We start from the raw sequence: 14,178 nt of genomic DNA, 5'->3' as shown, positions 1-14,178 counted from the left end.
CTTCTGTAGACATTACTACTTGTAATTAAAAATCCAGACAACAAGGTTCTGCAGCTGCACTCTGTATAAATAATGGTCATTACAAGGTCCCTCGGCATGACTGGACCTTCTCCTTGGAAGGAAAGTGATTATGTGAATTAGTCTTTCCTCATGCTGGCTAAGCACAAATCAGGAATGTATTTCTGTAAGGAGAGCAGTGCATGTGAAGGACGAGTGCCGTACTGCCTATGTTTGTGTGTGCTAGTCTGTATATTCCATCTACGGTATATGAATCAGAAGGGTGTGAACAAGTGCTAGCATATGACATCACATGCTGATACAGTATCAGTACTGTACTACAAGCATACACTTTAAATATACACTAGAGCAGGATTCAAACCCATACTCAGGACACTGCAGAATGGGAGATTAACATGCTCCAGGAAGGTTATACTGTTCCACAAAGGTTATCAGTGTAGGCTACAGTATAAGGAATAATTTGTAGGTTAATAACAATAATGGACTGGACAGCAATGCAGCCAGCATTCCTTTGCCTCTGGGGACGCTTGTGCACCGAGTTCACACAAGTGAGCAAAAGGTAACAATTACTGACACCAGTAACAGCTGATGACAAAACTAATGGCAAATACAACCTTATGAACTCTCCTTAAATATCCTCCCCATAGCTACGAAAATATAATAAAAAACTAAATGGTCAGTATGTTTATAATACCCTAACACTTAATGCCCCATTACTACGACCAATTCCTTGAATGGTTAGGCTTAAAAGTTGATCGGCCTTTTCATCTTTTCAACTATAGTTAATTACTGTAAGAATTACATTACAGTTACTAAAGAGGTATTCAAATGAAAACTTTAAGTAAGAGATGAAGAAAGTAACTACACAACAGTACAATGAAACATCCATGATATCAGTACAAAAATATAATGTGCAAATATAAAAAAACATTTACAATATTAGTCACTTGTGGTGGTAGGGGGAGGAGGTGGGTGGGACGGCAGTGAGGTGAGGTGAGGTGGGGAGAGGTGAGGTGAGGTGAGGTGAGGTGGGGAGAGGTGAGGTGAGGTGAGGTGAGGTGAGGTGAAGGTGAGGGTGAGTGGAGTGCGAGGGTGAAGGTATGTTGGGCAGCAGCTGGGATGGCCGACTGTTCACACATAGAACAGGCGCACTTTCGATGTTGACACCAGCAGATCATCATCAAAGAATTTGGTCTCAATCACAACATTCCCACTGCAACAGAAATGATAAGTAGATTCAAGTTACCGGTACACTACAATTTACATTATTTACATTCTTCTGATGGCACATCTTACAGGACTAAGGTTCCTGGCTACAGAGAGGCATACTATTAAAAAAAAAAAAAAAAAAAAATACAGAAGCCATTTATCTATGATTTAGACTTTTTATTACACCTTGCCACCAAAACACACATACACACACACACACTCAAACACACACACACACATACACACACACACACTCAAACACACACACACACATACACACACACACACGCACACGTCGACTTTCAATACATAGCTCAAATGAATCGTCAAAGGTGAGTTTGTCTAGTTATTCGGAAGGTCTTCCATTATATACGGTGCAATTTTCCAACCATGATTTTTAGGGGGATCAGCACTCCAAGAAATTAAATATTCTCAGAAACAGTGAAAGGAAATTAGATTTGTCTCTGACATCTTAATACCTATTATACAATGGACTCATCCATAATGAGATATTTGGGGAGGATGACTACCTCCAATGATTCTTTTGGGGGAGGGTAAGCTCCCCTTCCAAATAAGAATGATCATAAATAATGGAAGTGTGGTCATGGATTTCAATGAAACTTCTCAGGTCAGTTAGTCCAGTTCCTTGATAAAATCATCCACTATTTAAATTTTCCATCATTATTTTTAGGGGGTTAGCCACCTCCAAAACTTATAAAGGATATAAAATAAAGGAAGAAAGGCAGAAATCATTTTGATATCTTAGTACAGTATATGTTGCAGAATGTGCTCCCACCTGCTAACTACTACTACTGGTACTATTTTGTAATTCTTTCAAATCAACATACATATTGCAGGACTGGGTATGCAGTTTCCATGTTTTCTCTGAATGCACAGGAAGAAACAGCACATCTACTTTATTTGAGTGAAATTAGTATGCCTTAGAACTATGCTTGAGGTTTACCTTCTGGTCCTTAGCAAAAGGAATAAATATTGTATAGGCGAAATTCAATACATCTTAGTAGTGACAAGGAAATGTACTCAGTGGATAAGTGATAGACTACCCTATAAACACACACTGTACTTCCCTGTTTACCTTAACCCTTTCCATCTGATGACATATTTTTCATTTTGATCTTGTGATGCTGACATTTTATTCAACTAGGAGGAACTTATGAACTGAAGAAATTAGACACAGCCTTCAATCACTTCTTTACCATGAGAGGTCTCCCCAAAGATGAAAACAATCATCTGAGTTTGCAAGAATAAATCAAGAAAATACGTCACCAGATGGAAGGGTTTAAGGCCCATATTCTCCTTGGATAAGGAAGCTTCCAAGCACCTCTTTCTTAGTAATTTATTTTTGGATACAGCTGGTTAAGATCCCTTTGCACATTTTCTTTTTTTTATAACAGACGATGGACACAGAAAAGAAAAACAAGTTACACAAAAAATCCATACACCAGATTATACGTGTCCTCAATTCATAAAAAATCTGTAACAGCTGGACTTGAACTGCTGTACGTTAAAGTTTGGGGGGAAACTATTCTGGGGAAGTGACTTCTAAAGATATGCAGTTTGGGGAATAAATGAATTCTGATGGGCAGAAGTTCTGCAATATGGCAGTGTGATGGTCCACTCATGAGGGCTACCTGATGTCCATGAGGCATAGGGAGAGTGTGGAGAGGTGGCAAAATGGATGTAACTTTGCCATAAAAGTATCTGTACAGAGTATGACTATATTAGAATGATTTATGTAACACATAGGGCAGTACGGTGTGATACGCAAAATAAGTCACTTAGGAAAAGGTGTTAGGGAACTTCCTTATCTGATAAGAATACAGGCCTAAGACTAGCACAATACTGTAATGGAAAGAAATTTTTAGATACGTGCAAATAATTCCCATATAAAACAGTGTATTGTTGTGCTTACCTTAAGACCTGTGCTGGCATCATCTGTGATTCTGGGGCTGCTTCTATCATACTCTGCCAAGTGTTGGTTGAGTTGGGGATCACCGACCCAAACTCAAAGAACCACTCTTCCAGCATCCGATCCTGATAACAACAAATACAGTAAGCACTCAGTATAAGTCTCCTTTCTGTGTTTCTTTTTAATACTGTTCATGGGTAGCTGGAAAAAGTTATTGGTACCTACAACAATTCCGATGCTAAGAGTAAACCCAACCTGCCAGTTTCCCTCATTTAACAGTAAGAATTGTTAGGAAAAAATTGTGATATTTTGGAACATATCCCTGCCTGAATACAACATTTTTCTGTACAAAGTATAAACAAACTCAACATCATTAATCCCTTTACCCAAAAGTGGTCTTTTCTAAGCTCAGCAAAACTGTCTGGTTTTAGCAAGAATTAAATAAACAAGACAATTTTCATCACAAATGATTAATGGAGACTACTTCAAATCCCTTCAATACAAGGTGGTCTCAGAATAGGACAGCATGGATGTAGCAAGACTTAGATGGAAAATGTCAATACGCCAAAACTGCTATTCCCATCCCCTCCTCAACTCCTTCCTCAACAGGGGATGATCATGATACAACACAACCATTCACTAACTATTAATTTGTTTTGTCCTTTCATCATTCTCCCCTGCATTGCCCTTATCAGGATCTACAGACCCAGTCTTGCCATTTCAATCAAAGGTGGCCATCACATTAACCCAAGGGGTGAAAAAATGTGGGCAATAAATCTTACCCCTACAGTGGACTAACATCTTTATCGGCCATAGCTGGTTAGAGCACCTTAACCCTCTAGACCACTTGATGTCCTTTAGGCTGTATGTTGCCACCTTAGTGTGGTAAATGGTTTCTTGGCGTACAGAAAATTACAGTACAGTACTCGTCAGAAGTATTCAGCGTTGTCCGCCGGGCGCGCAATACTTATGGCCCAAAAAGAATCACCCATTTTTGGGGGTAAGAATTGAGCCACAAGTTTGAGCTCCGAGCATGACGTCACGGTAGCCTGAGGCCTTCCGACACGCTGGTTGGTTCCCGCCTCAGTCGCCCACGGGCTGCCTGAGAGAGAGGAACTCCGCCGAGTGTCCCTCTCAAATTGCGCCATTTTTTACCGAGTGTCCCACAGTGTTTTGGCCTTTAAAACTTTGTTATGGCACCTACCCGTGAACTATCGAGTGAAATCATATCCCAGATCATTGCTCTAAAGGAGGCAGGCCACCAGACAAAGGAAATTAGCGAATTGGTTGGTGTGGCACGATCAACAGTGCGTCGTTGGTGTGCGCGGTTTCGGGAGGAAAACAGTGGTGAAGTTCCCACAAAGAAACCGAGGTCTGGTAGGCCTAGGAAAACTTCCCCAAGGTCTGTTAATGTTTTAAAACGTGCAGTGGAGTTTAATCCTCGTGTGAGTGCAAGGAAAATTAAGGAGAGCAACCCAGAAGTGTTTGGTGAGGTGTCAGTGAGAACAGTGTCTCGTAGGGTGCATGAGCTTGGTTACACAAGTCACAGGCCTGTGAAAAAGCCTCTTCTCTCTAGCAGCCAGAGAATTCGTAGGCTTGCCTTTGCTAATAAATATCTAAACTGGGGTGAGGAGCAATGGTTGTCATTGTTGTGGTCTGATGAGGCAACGTTTAGTGTTACCTGTAACAGAGGAGCACGCAAAGGTAGTGACCCACTTGACCCACGGTATGTAGAAAGCACAGTTAAACATCCTGATTCACTCATGGTATGGGGTTGTTTCTCAGGGAAGGGTTTGGGGAAGCTTGTTGTACTTCCCAAGAACCTCAGAGTGAATCAGGATGTTTACCTGGAGCTTCTGTGTGATCATTTACCAGACTCCTTCGAGCTAACAGGTGCACGAGTGTTTCAGCAGGACGGTGCACCTGCTCACAAGGCCAAATCGGTCACCAATTGGCTTCGTGACTGTGAGGTATCATTCATGACAGACTGGCCAGGAAATAGCCCAGACCTCAACCCGACTGAAAACCTCTGGTACCTCGTAAAGAAGAGTCTCCAAGGGAAGGACGTGAGCTCTCTGCCTAATCTGGAAGCCGCCATTCATGACTCCTGGGACAAAATACCGCTCCAGCACCTCAGGAGCCTCGCCCTTTCGCTTCCAAGACGTCTCAGGTCCGTGAAGAAACGTAAAGGCTACCCTACGAAGCACTAAAGGTAAATAAAATGCATTATTTATATGTTTTTTCAATGTTGAAAGGTTTGTTTCTCAGGAGGGATGCAGGGCGCTCCATACTTCTGACGAGCACTGTACAGTATCATATTTGGCTGGTCACTAGCAGACTCACATAAAGTATGAGCTAATGTACACTACATGAGAGGATGGTGGGTGTCCACGTGAAGGAAGAACTAATATACACTACATGAGAGGATGGTGGGTGTCATCATCGTATACATGAAAGAGCCTGGTCACACCAAAACTCCTTTAACTTTAATATACAGGTATTTATTTTAGGGTAATACTCATAGGAAACATAGCACAGTGCAAATTTTCTGTTTATCATATCAAACTATGAATATGACAAAACATGAAACTGAAAAGGAATTTTACGTTAGTTTACCATTATCAGATGTGAATATTCACAACTCAAAATAACTACCAGTGCACTTATGACAATGCAACAAGTTGGTCACTTACTCAACAGCCTTTTTGGAGTTCTGTACCGTAGTTTTAATTATTTTCCATTTTACCTGTGCCAAGGACTTTCCTGAATTCAGTCTATCTTGGGTATTCACCCTGAGGATATAATTCAATACAACCCACCTCTAAAAAGCAAAAGGTTAGCAAATCCTGGTGCTCTACAGAGTGGCATATCCGTACACTTGCAGCCAAAGTTAAAATGGTTTGAAATCAAGGTTTTCAGAGGGAAGAGTGTTTAATAACATCACACCACATGATTTATTGTGGCTGGCCACCACAAAACATGCCTTTCTCTCATCCAATAAGCAACCATTATTGGTATGAAAGCCATTTCAACTAGGCAACATAAAAAAAATAATAAAAGAAAAAAAAAATTTTTGTGAGATTAGTATAAGAATTCTACCATGCCATACCAAAAGTACTGATGGTACTTGCTTCTAAATACAACAGGTCTGCCTCAAATTAAGAGTGACAAGGCATATGTATACTATGTATACGAGAAACAACTGAAATGGCATACGGTACAACAAGGACCATGCTGACAGTGGTATGTATGTAAAATTTTAATTTCTAATTCTAACCACCAGATAAATATATACTGAACCTCCTAGTAGATTCCTAAAACAAACACTATGTATGATCAACTACAGTATGTATGATTTCTCATGGTGCTGTATATTTCTGAAAAAATAAGCATTAGCTTTGTGTAAATTATAGTTCATGAGTCACATACCCTTCCATGTTCTGGACGACAGTAACCTAGCTCTGGACCCCAGCACTTCAGAGGGGATAATATGGGACAAATTATGTTAAAATGCAACTTGCTGTCCATTACTTTGAGGGATGTCTGAATTTAAGCTTATATGCCTGGGTAAATATTTTTGAATTATTTTGAAAGGCCGTGATTCATCCTAGCTGGAGGAAGGAATGTTCACTTTATGGATGTAGGCCACGGCAACTAAGCCCCAATTAGGCAAAATTTATGGTAATTTATCTTATACCAGTGCCAGCCTGATGCAAAGCAGGAAAGATAAATTTTAAGATGTGCAGCACAGTAAGACTTGTGACAGAGTTACCTGCTGTGCAATGACTTGTAACACTTGTGGAAGAGCTACCTGCTAAGCCATGATGATTGTATGAGTAGGTATCAAGCATACTGCCACACATAATTCATATGACAGGACTGACCTGTACTTCTCAAAATCAATACAGTTACTGTAGATAATATCTGATTACTGTACTTCTTCACTGATACAATAACACTGATAAAATACAATACAAAACATACTGTATTACTTGACCTAAATGGGTTTCTGGAGCAAGCTGGTGTATAACTCCATGTCGCTGAGTGATCACATCATTACCTCTTTTTCCCACCTAAGTATTGGATAAGGTGGGTTCCAGAGAGAAGGAAAAAACCTGACAGGGGGAGAACTAATAAGTCTGCTCAACTAAAAGGACCACACTCATTCACTCACCATTCTGGTATCCAGAATCCTGACTCCACCTGATGGACATAAATATCCAAACTTAAATATTTTACCTGTCTGTTAGGTGGTGGCAAGCATCATCTACTCACTTGATAAAGTGCTGCCTACTTCTTTGTAAGGAAACTACACTGAGTGACAAACCTAACAATTTCCTGCAATCCAGGAAACCATTTACAATGCTGGGTGGTAACCACAAAACCAAATAATGTGGTGATCTGGATTACTATGATGTCCTTATTAACCGCTTGGTGGAGTGATGCAAATGTGTCATCTGTCCAAGAAATAAATCTCCACACTCTTCCCCAAGCCTAACTGAGGCAAGGCGCTGCCCACTGCAAGGGAACATTGGTTCGCTACAAGGGATGGCCTACTGGGGTGATTACTGGAAAATGGTTGACGGATCTGCTGCTTCCTTTACTACTAACTAGTGCCTGTCAGTTAGTGTCAATGTGATGATTGCCACATAAAAAAAAAAAAAAAAAAAAAAAAAAAAAAGCCAAACTCATATCAAAAGGTCATCTGACCTCTGAGGGTTACTGGGTATCATCAAAAGTTTCTGAACAATTCAAGACCTGAACGAAAGTCTGCTCAAAGAAATCAGAAATACAATACCAATACCTTAAAATAAACACGTTGCTCCAGTCTGAACTTGTCCATTGCATGAACGCTGGAGAAGGAGATTTCTCGGGAGACAGCTCGACATTTCAGAATTTTTCTGGGGACACGCGCCTCATGCTCTACATCTGGGTTTGTGCTGTAGGCAGAGAGGAAAATATCGTATATTAAAATCTAATAAAAATGAGGCACACTTTAAAAACTGCAGCAGCACTTGCTGACACTGGCTTTTCAGATAGCATTCTGAAGTGTTCTGGAGCTGGTTTGCAAATTGTTAATGTAATGATATACAGTACCAGTACTGTACACAGTACAGCACTTTACAGTATAAACTACTTAAACTGACACCTGCTTTTCAAACACAATTTTATAGTGTTCTGCATCTGTTGTGCACTCTTAGTGCATTTTTTAAGAGTAGAGAGAGAGAGAGAGAGAGAGAGAGAGAGAGAGGAGCCTCTGTGGTACAGTGGTAAAATGTGCATTTTCGTACACTGAAGAACGAGGGTTCGTGCCCGGCCAGGGTAATAAACTTTGGGAGCGTTCTTCTGGCCACGTACTGCATTGGCAGACACAGGGGTGCTGTGGTTGAACCAGTGTTGCATACTAAAGTACGCTTGCACCCAGTCAGCTTGCGCGGGCTGATTACACTTGGTTCACAGACTACACACACATCCAAAGCCACTCCAACACAACAATTACACTTACATGCACTTCTCACCCTACATACAATCTCTACTAGGCAGCCTAAGCCACTTGGTAGAGATACATTGGCTGTATCATCCCCACTTCGGTAGGGATAGGCTTGTCCTGCAGTGGACACTCAAATGGCTGATGAGATGATATATATATATATATATATATATATATATATATATATATATATATATATATATATATATATATATATATCCAACATTAGAGCAGAGGAGATATATAAAGAAAGCATTTTCAGGATACCTGTACAGTACTTCCTAAAGCAGTGGTAGGATGGCCATCCACACAGGCACTTAGGAAATGCCTGCTGGCATGGTGCTCATGCCAACCAGTGGGTTGGTGTTCAGTGGTGTGTACTAGCATGTGTTTTTCCACTGGCTGAAGAATAACTTGGCATGGTCCTTTGAAAGTCTTGAAGTCATTTTTCTGTCAAATCAATGCAAGGACTTTTCTGATTTTTGTCTAAGGCTGAGATACAAAATTTTACCCTTAACTGCAAAAATCAACTGTAGCCCATGCTGACAGAAGGGGGGGTGTACGTGGGGACAGGATGAGTGGTGACAGAGTGTGTGGAGGTGTACGGTTGTGATGATACACAATCAATCAATCAATCAATTGCCAGACGCCATGATCCCGTAAGGGATGGCCATTGACTTAGAGTTATTTGTTTTACGGAGAGGGGCACTAACCCTCCACCAATCCACTTGTTGACACGTAGGAAGCACGTATGGTTTGGTTATATGGTTACCACCCAGCGTTGTAAATGGTTTCTTGGCTTACAGGAAACCATTTGGCTTGTCACTCAATGTAAAGCCACCTGTAAAGGAAAAAAAAGCAATAAGAAGAGACAGGAAACATGGGAGAAATAGGAAGAGAGGAGGGCAGCCACAGAAAAATAAATACAGTAAATAAATAAAGGCTGAGGAAGAAGTAGGCAGCACTACGTCAAGTGAGTGGATGATGGTCGCCACCACCTACCACTAAAAAACACAAGAGGATGAAAGAAAGAGAAATTATACTTAGCCATAGATAATAGGGTGTTGGAAAAAAGCCAAATTAAATTCATGATATATAAATCTGTCAAGATAAGAAACCTGATACCGAATAATTCATAACCGACCACAGATAACAGTCAAAATAAACCTAATTAATTTTAGGATGCAGAAATTAGCCAAGATATGAAACTTGAGAATGTAGGAAATGTTCAGTGCACCAAATCAACACGACAAAATGAGCAACGACAAATCCAGATGAATGAATCAAACTGGGTCATGAGGCAGGGTAGAACAAAACAGGTGGGTTTTCTCCTAGAAATTCAATCTCTCTGCCTCTACATTCTTTCCTCTTGTCCTGTACCCCTTCTCACTCGCCTCTCTCCCCCCATTCCAAACACCATTTCACATTCTCTCTCCCTTCTCTCTTTCCTAGCCTTCCCTTGCATCACTGCTACCCTCAACCACCCTCCCATCCCCCACCACTTCTCTCATTACTTCCTCCTCCCCCTCACAAGTGGCAAAGCCAGAGGAGTGGCCAGGGTGGTCCTGGCTACCAATGAAAAATGTCTGGCCATCCTAAAATTCGAGAGGAATGCCCCAATGAATTCTCTTTGGGCCATCCCATAAGTGAGTTTAGCCATCCCTTTTTAGTTATTAAAAATCCTAGCCATGCCACACTGCCCCTCACCTCACCTCATCTCATCTTACTCATATCCTACAGCTATCTCCCTTCTGCCATTTCTCCATCTTTCTCATTTCCCCAGTCATGCACTCTTTTTCTCACCTTACCTTCTCCCTCTTCTTACCCCTTCACCAATTTCCTTCTCTTGCCCTCCTTTCCTCCTCTCAGTCCCCTCACCCTTTCCTTACTTTCCCCCTCCTCTCCTATTATCCTCCCTTTGGCTCCCTATATTCTCTCTTTTCACCTCTTTCTTTCCTCCTCTCTTCCTTCCCCTCCTTTCCTCCCTTCCCTGTTTCCCACCTGCAATCTCTCCCTCCTTTCCAACCTCATCACCTCCATCCCTGTCCCCCACTAGTCCTTTCACTACCTCTTCACCCCCCAACTTCTTGTCAAGTCATAACTCAGAATACCACAACTCTTCCCCCATTCCTCTTTTTCTATATATTTTCCTCAATTTCTTCCATGAAAGTCAAGCTCAAATTTACCTCCCACTCACTTATTCTCCCTCTCATTCTCTTCTCCTTCCCTCCTCACTAAAATTCTCAATATTTACCCTTCACTCCTTCTGTTTCCTTTCCCCTTCCTCACTCTCACGTTCCTTCTCACTCACTCTATCCACAATACTTCACCTCCACCTCCATTTACCCCCCACCCACCACTCTGTGTATCCACTTTCTCTTCCCTCACTCCCACTCACTTATTCCCTTAACTCTTCTTCTTACCCACTTACTTCACTCACTCCCCACTCACACATTCACTCACTCACATCCTCCCCACTTGTACAGCACTCATAAGACTCCCACATTCAATCACTCACTTCCCACTCACTCAATCCCAGACACTCATTTTCAACCCACTCACTCACTCATTTCCCAGTCAGTTATTTTCTCACTGACCCACCCCCTTTCACTCATTCCCCGGTCATCCAATCACTTCCTCATTTCTCATGCATTCATTCACAAAGACACCCACCCACAGTCCTGCACCGTTTGAAATAGTGTGTTGACCTAATCGAAAAATGCCCAAGACAGTTTAATATTTCAGTCTGCTACTGTATTAAAAGTACCATGCTTTTACGAGGGAGGAGGAGGAGGAGGAGAACATACAGTACAGTACTTACAAGTCTTCAGTGCCCTGCCACAGAACCTTGCCACTGTCAGCATCTCGCAAGTTCATCCAGTTTCTGTTTTGACAGTTAAGGACAGGCTAAACAGCAACACTGATAACTTTACTGCAGCATAACAAGGGTTATGTCACATGATACAATGGTGGTCAAAAGGTAGGTGACTGGTATAAAATAGGGAAGACCAAGCTGCCATACAGCTCACTAGGGTTGTGATGTTATACAACACACTGGTTGAATGAAACTATATGGTAGAAGCAAGAAAAAAATTCAACTGTTACCCATCAGGATGCTTTGACAGTTTCACCCAATTAACCCCCTGCATCCAGGTTTTGCCCTTGCTGCTCTTGTTACCAAGAGACAGTTTTTATTCACTTTACGAAAGAAATCTTGTACTGAAAAGGTTTATCAGGGTTGTATAATAACTCCTCAAGCTCTAAGAGTCTAGTCTAAGGTCACTATTTAAAAAAAAAAAAAAAAAAAAAAAAAAACTCATGGCTACACTGCAATTTTGTATCCTGCTGTCATAATGATGTTAGTTTTCATTGCACTCTTATTCTGCTTGGGAGAGATTTTCTGAACTCAAGGGGTTAGTTGTAACTTTCGTTAAATAATAAAAAATTTCAAATGGATGAGGGGGCTCCCCCAGAACCCACCATAGGTACACCATTGATATCTATCTATCTATCTATTGCCAGATGCCTTAATCCTGTACAGGGTGGCCACAAACAAATCACCTCCATGTCGCCCTGTCCTCCACCATTTCACTGCCCTGCTCCCAACTCACACCCACCTCTCTCATATACCTCTCCACTCCATTCCTCCATCTCATCCTCAGCCTCCCTCTCCCTCTCCCCCCTCCACCTCACTCACATACACTCTCCTCGTCAGTCACACCCTCCAGTCTCTCCACATGGCAAAACCACCTCAATGTGTTCCTCCTAACGCTTCCTATCACATCCATGTCAATTGTAAAAGTTAAAAAATGCAGAAAACTACTTTCCCTTTAATTCACACCATGTCATACAATAATATACTGCTATATATTATTATTCTACCATATAGATGTATACCAGAGTACACTAGTATACATACCTTTTGTGACCATTCTACACTTAAAATATTTGAAAGCAGCCAAAAAACTACCTTGACCCATATGCAATAGATGGGGGCAGACACCATAAAGTGCTTAGCCATGGTGCTCATCTCCATAACATAAGCCTTTGAGCCTGAGGTGAGTTATTCACCCAATACCCTAGGATACAAGGCCAATGCTTCATCCAGGTTACCACAGCCACCTCCCATAGGTGTTACCCTAGATATTCACTTTACCTGCCAACCCACAAACGGTGGATGGACACCGGAATCAAGTGACACCAGCTGCTCGCATCAGGATATGAACCCAGGTGCTCACGGGTCGGCTGATTCACAGTCAACAAGGTGACCAACTACTAAGGCAAAACAATGCTGGTCCATCAAATATTAGTACTGTACTGTATTATAAAAATGTGTGCTTTAGGCCTCATACTCAGTAAGGAAATCATGAGTAGGTTTACCAAAAAAAACACAGAATCCAAGACTTGATCAAATACAGTAACTATTTCGGACATCAACAGTTCATCCAGCAACACAATAATGGTGGGAATGCCTGTGCCATTATTACATTTTGGCCTGAAATGAACATCATATCTGAAACCTGTAGAATATCTATGGACTGATATTTCTGTGCTGAAGCAAATTTAACTTCACCAAATTGAAGGATTAAATTCATATTTTGCAATGAATTCTTTGCTGAATTTTCTTTCTCCTACTCTGACTTTTGACGAACACACAATGTAAAACCCTATCTCTAAGTGTCCTCATTATTTATTTAATGTTATTAAGGCCACACAATAAAGGTTCCTTCTCTATAATGCCGACTGCCAATTTCCTCCAAATTACAGAACAATTTAATGATTAATGTTCCTATATATACGTAACACACCCCTAGCTTATAATGTGGACTACCTGTAATTCCGAATCAATGGCCTATATATCCAAAATATCTTCAATAACAAAATAAGGGCAATGTTTACCTGGTTTCCCGTGGCAACCACACTCCGCCACCGCAAACACTACCATTATTATTACACCATTAACCAAAAGGATACATTTTAAACCCCTCTAGTATGTCTTCTGATCTCGATGGCATTTTGAAGTTGATGCGTAGCCGTGAAAGAAGATTAAAACCGTGGTCTAGAAGGAGGAAAACACAGCTGATTACAACGTCACAGCAACGATTTCATACTCGTTAATCATGAGAGCTCCACTGAGGCACTGACTGACTCAGCTGACTGACTTACTGAACGAACTGTCAAACCTTTTTTTTTTTTTTTTTAGATTCCCTTATCTGCTGGACTGTGCTGTTATTATCAGTTTGAAATATTAAAAACAGCAAAATTCCAGCAACACAAAAATGTACATTAAGTCGGATGAATTGAAAAACTTATTGTTGTAAATGGTACAGAGTGTTTCATAAGTTAAAAAGCTGGATATCGTTTCTGGACAAGGTGAATAAATATACATGTATAAGAAATAATGGTAGTATAACAATAGGGAATAGAAATATTAATGATATAATAGGAAACTAAAGTCAATGGTTTAACTAGACAAAAATTTCTCCTAATCAATATATCATTGAACTCACCATACTTTATTGCTGGGTAT

General features: G+C 40.9%; 1 protein-coding gene across 1 annotated transcript; it reads right to left on the bottom strand.

Annotated features, from left to right (window-relative positions):
- Positions 1-1,149: 1,149 nt before the first annotated feature.
- Positions 1,150-13,663, bottom strand: PrBP (Prenyl-binding protein). The gene is made up of 5 exons (XM_080275476.1): positions 13,623-13,663; positions 11,470-11,532; positions 7,962-8,097; positions 3,161-3,282; positions 1,150-1,231 (listed from the first exon to the last, which is right to left on the bottom strand). The coding sequence occupies exons 1-5, from the start codon at positions 13,661-13,663 to the stop codon at positions 1,150-1,152; spliced, it is 444 nt and encodes a 147-aa protein (XP_080131602.1).
- Positions 13,664-14,178: the final 515 nt, after the last annotated feature.

The sequence above is a fragment of the Coenobita brevimanus genome, chromosome 61 (assembly GCF_032717465.1).
Source record: "Coenobita brevimanus isolate Jiangsu-jjx chromosome 61, ASM3271746v2, whole genome shotgun sequence".
NCBI lineage: Eukaryota > Metazoa > Arthropoda > Malacostraca > Decapoda > Coenobitidae > Coenobita > Coenobita brevimanus.
This window is presented reverse-complemented; position numbering and strand designations above follow the sequence as displayed.

Excerpts from the sequence above, each read along its gene's own strand:
- PrBP (XM_080275476.1), bottom strand. The coding sequence starts at position 13,663 with ATGCCATCGAGATCAGAAGACATACTAGAGGGGTTTAAAAT. Across the intron at positions 8,098-11,469 it reads TGGCAGGGCACTGAAGACTT|CACAAACCCAGATGTAGAGC; the intron begins GTAAGTACTGTA and ends CTCTGCCTACAG. Across the intron at positions 1,232-3,160 it reads ATGCCAGCACAGGTCTTAAG|TGGGAATGTTGTGATTGAGA; the intron begins GTAAGCACAACA and ends TTTCTGTTGCAG.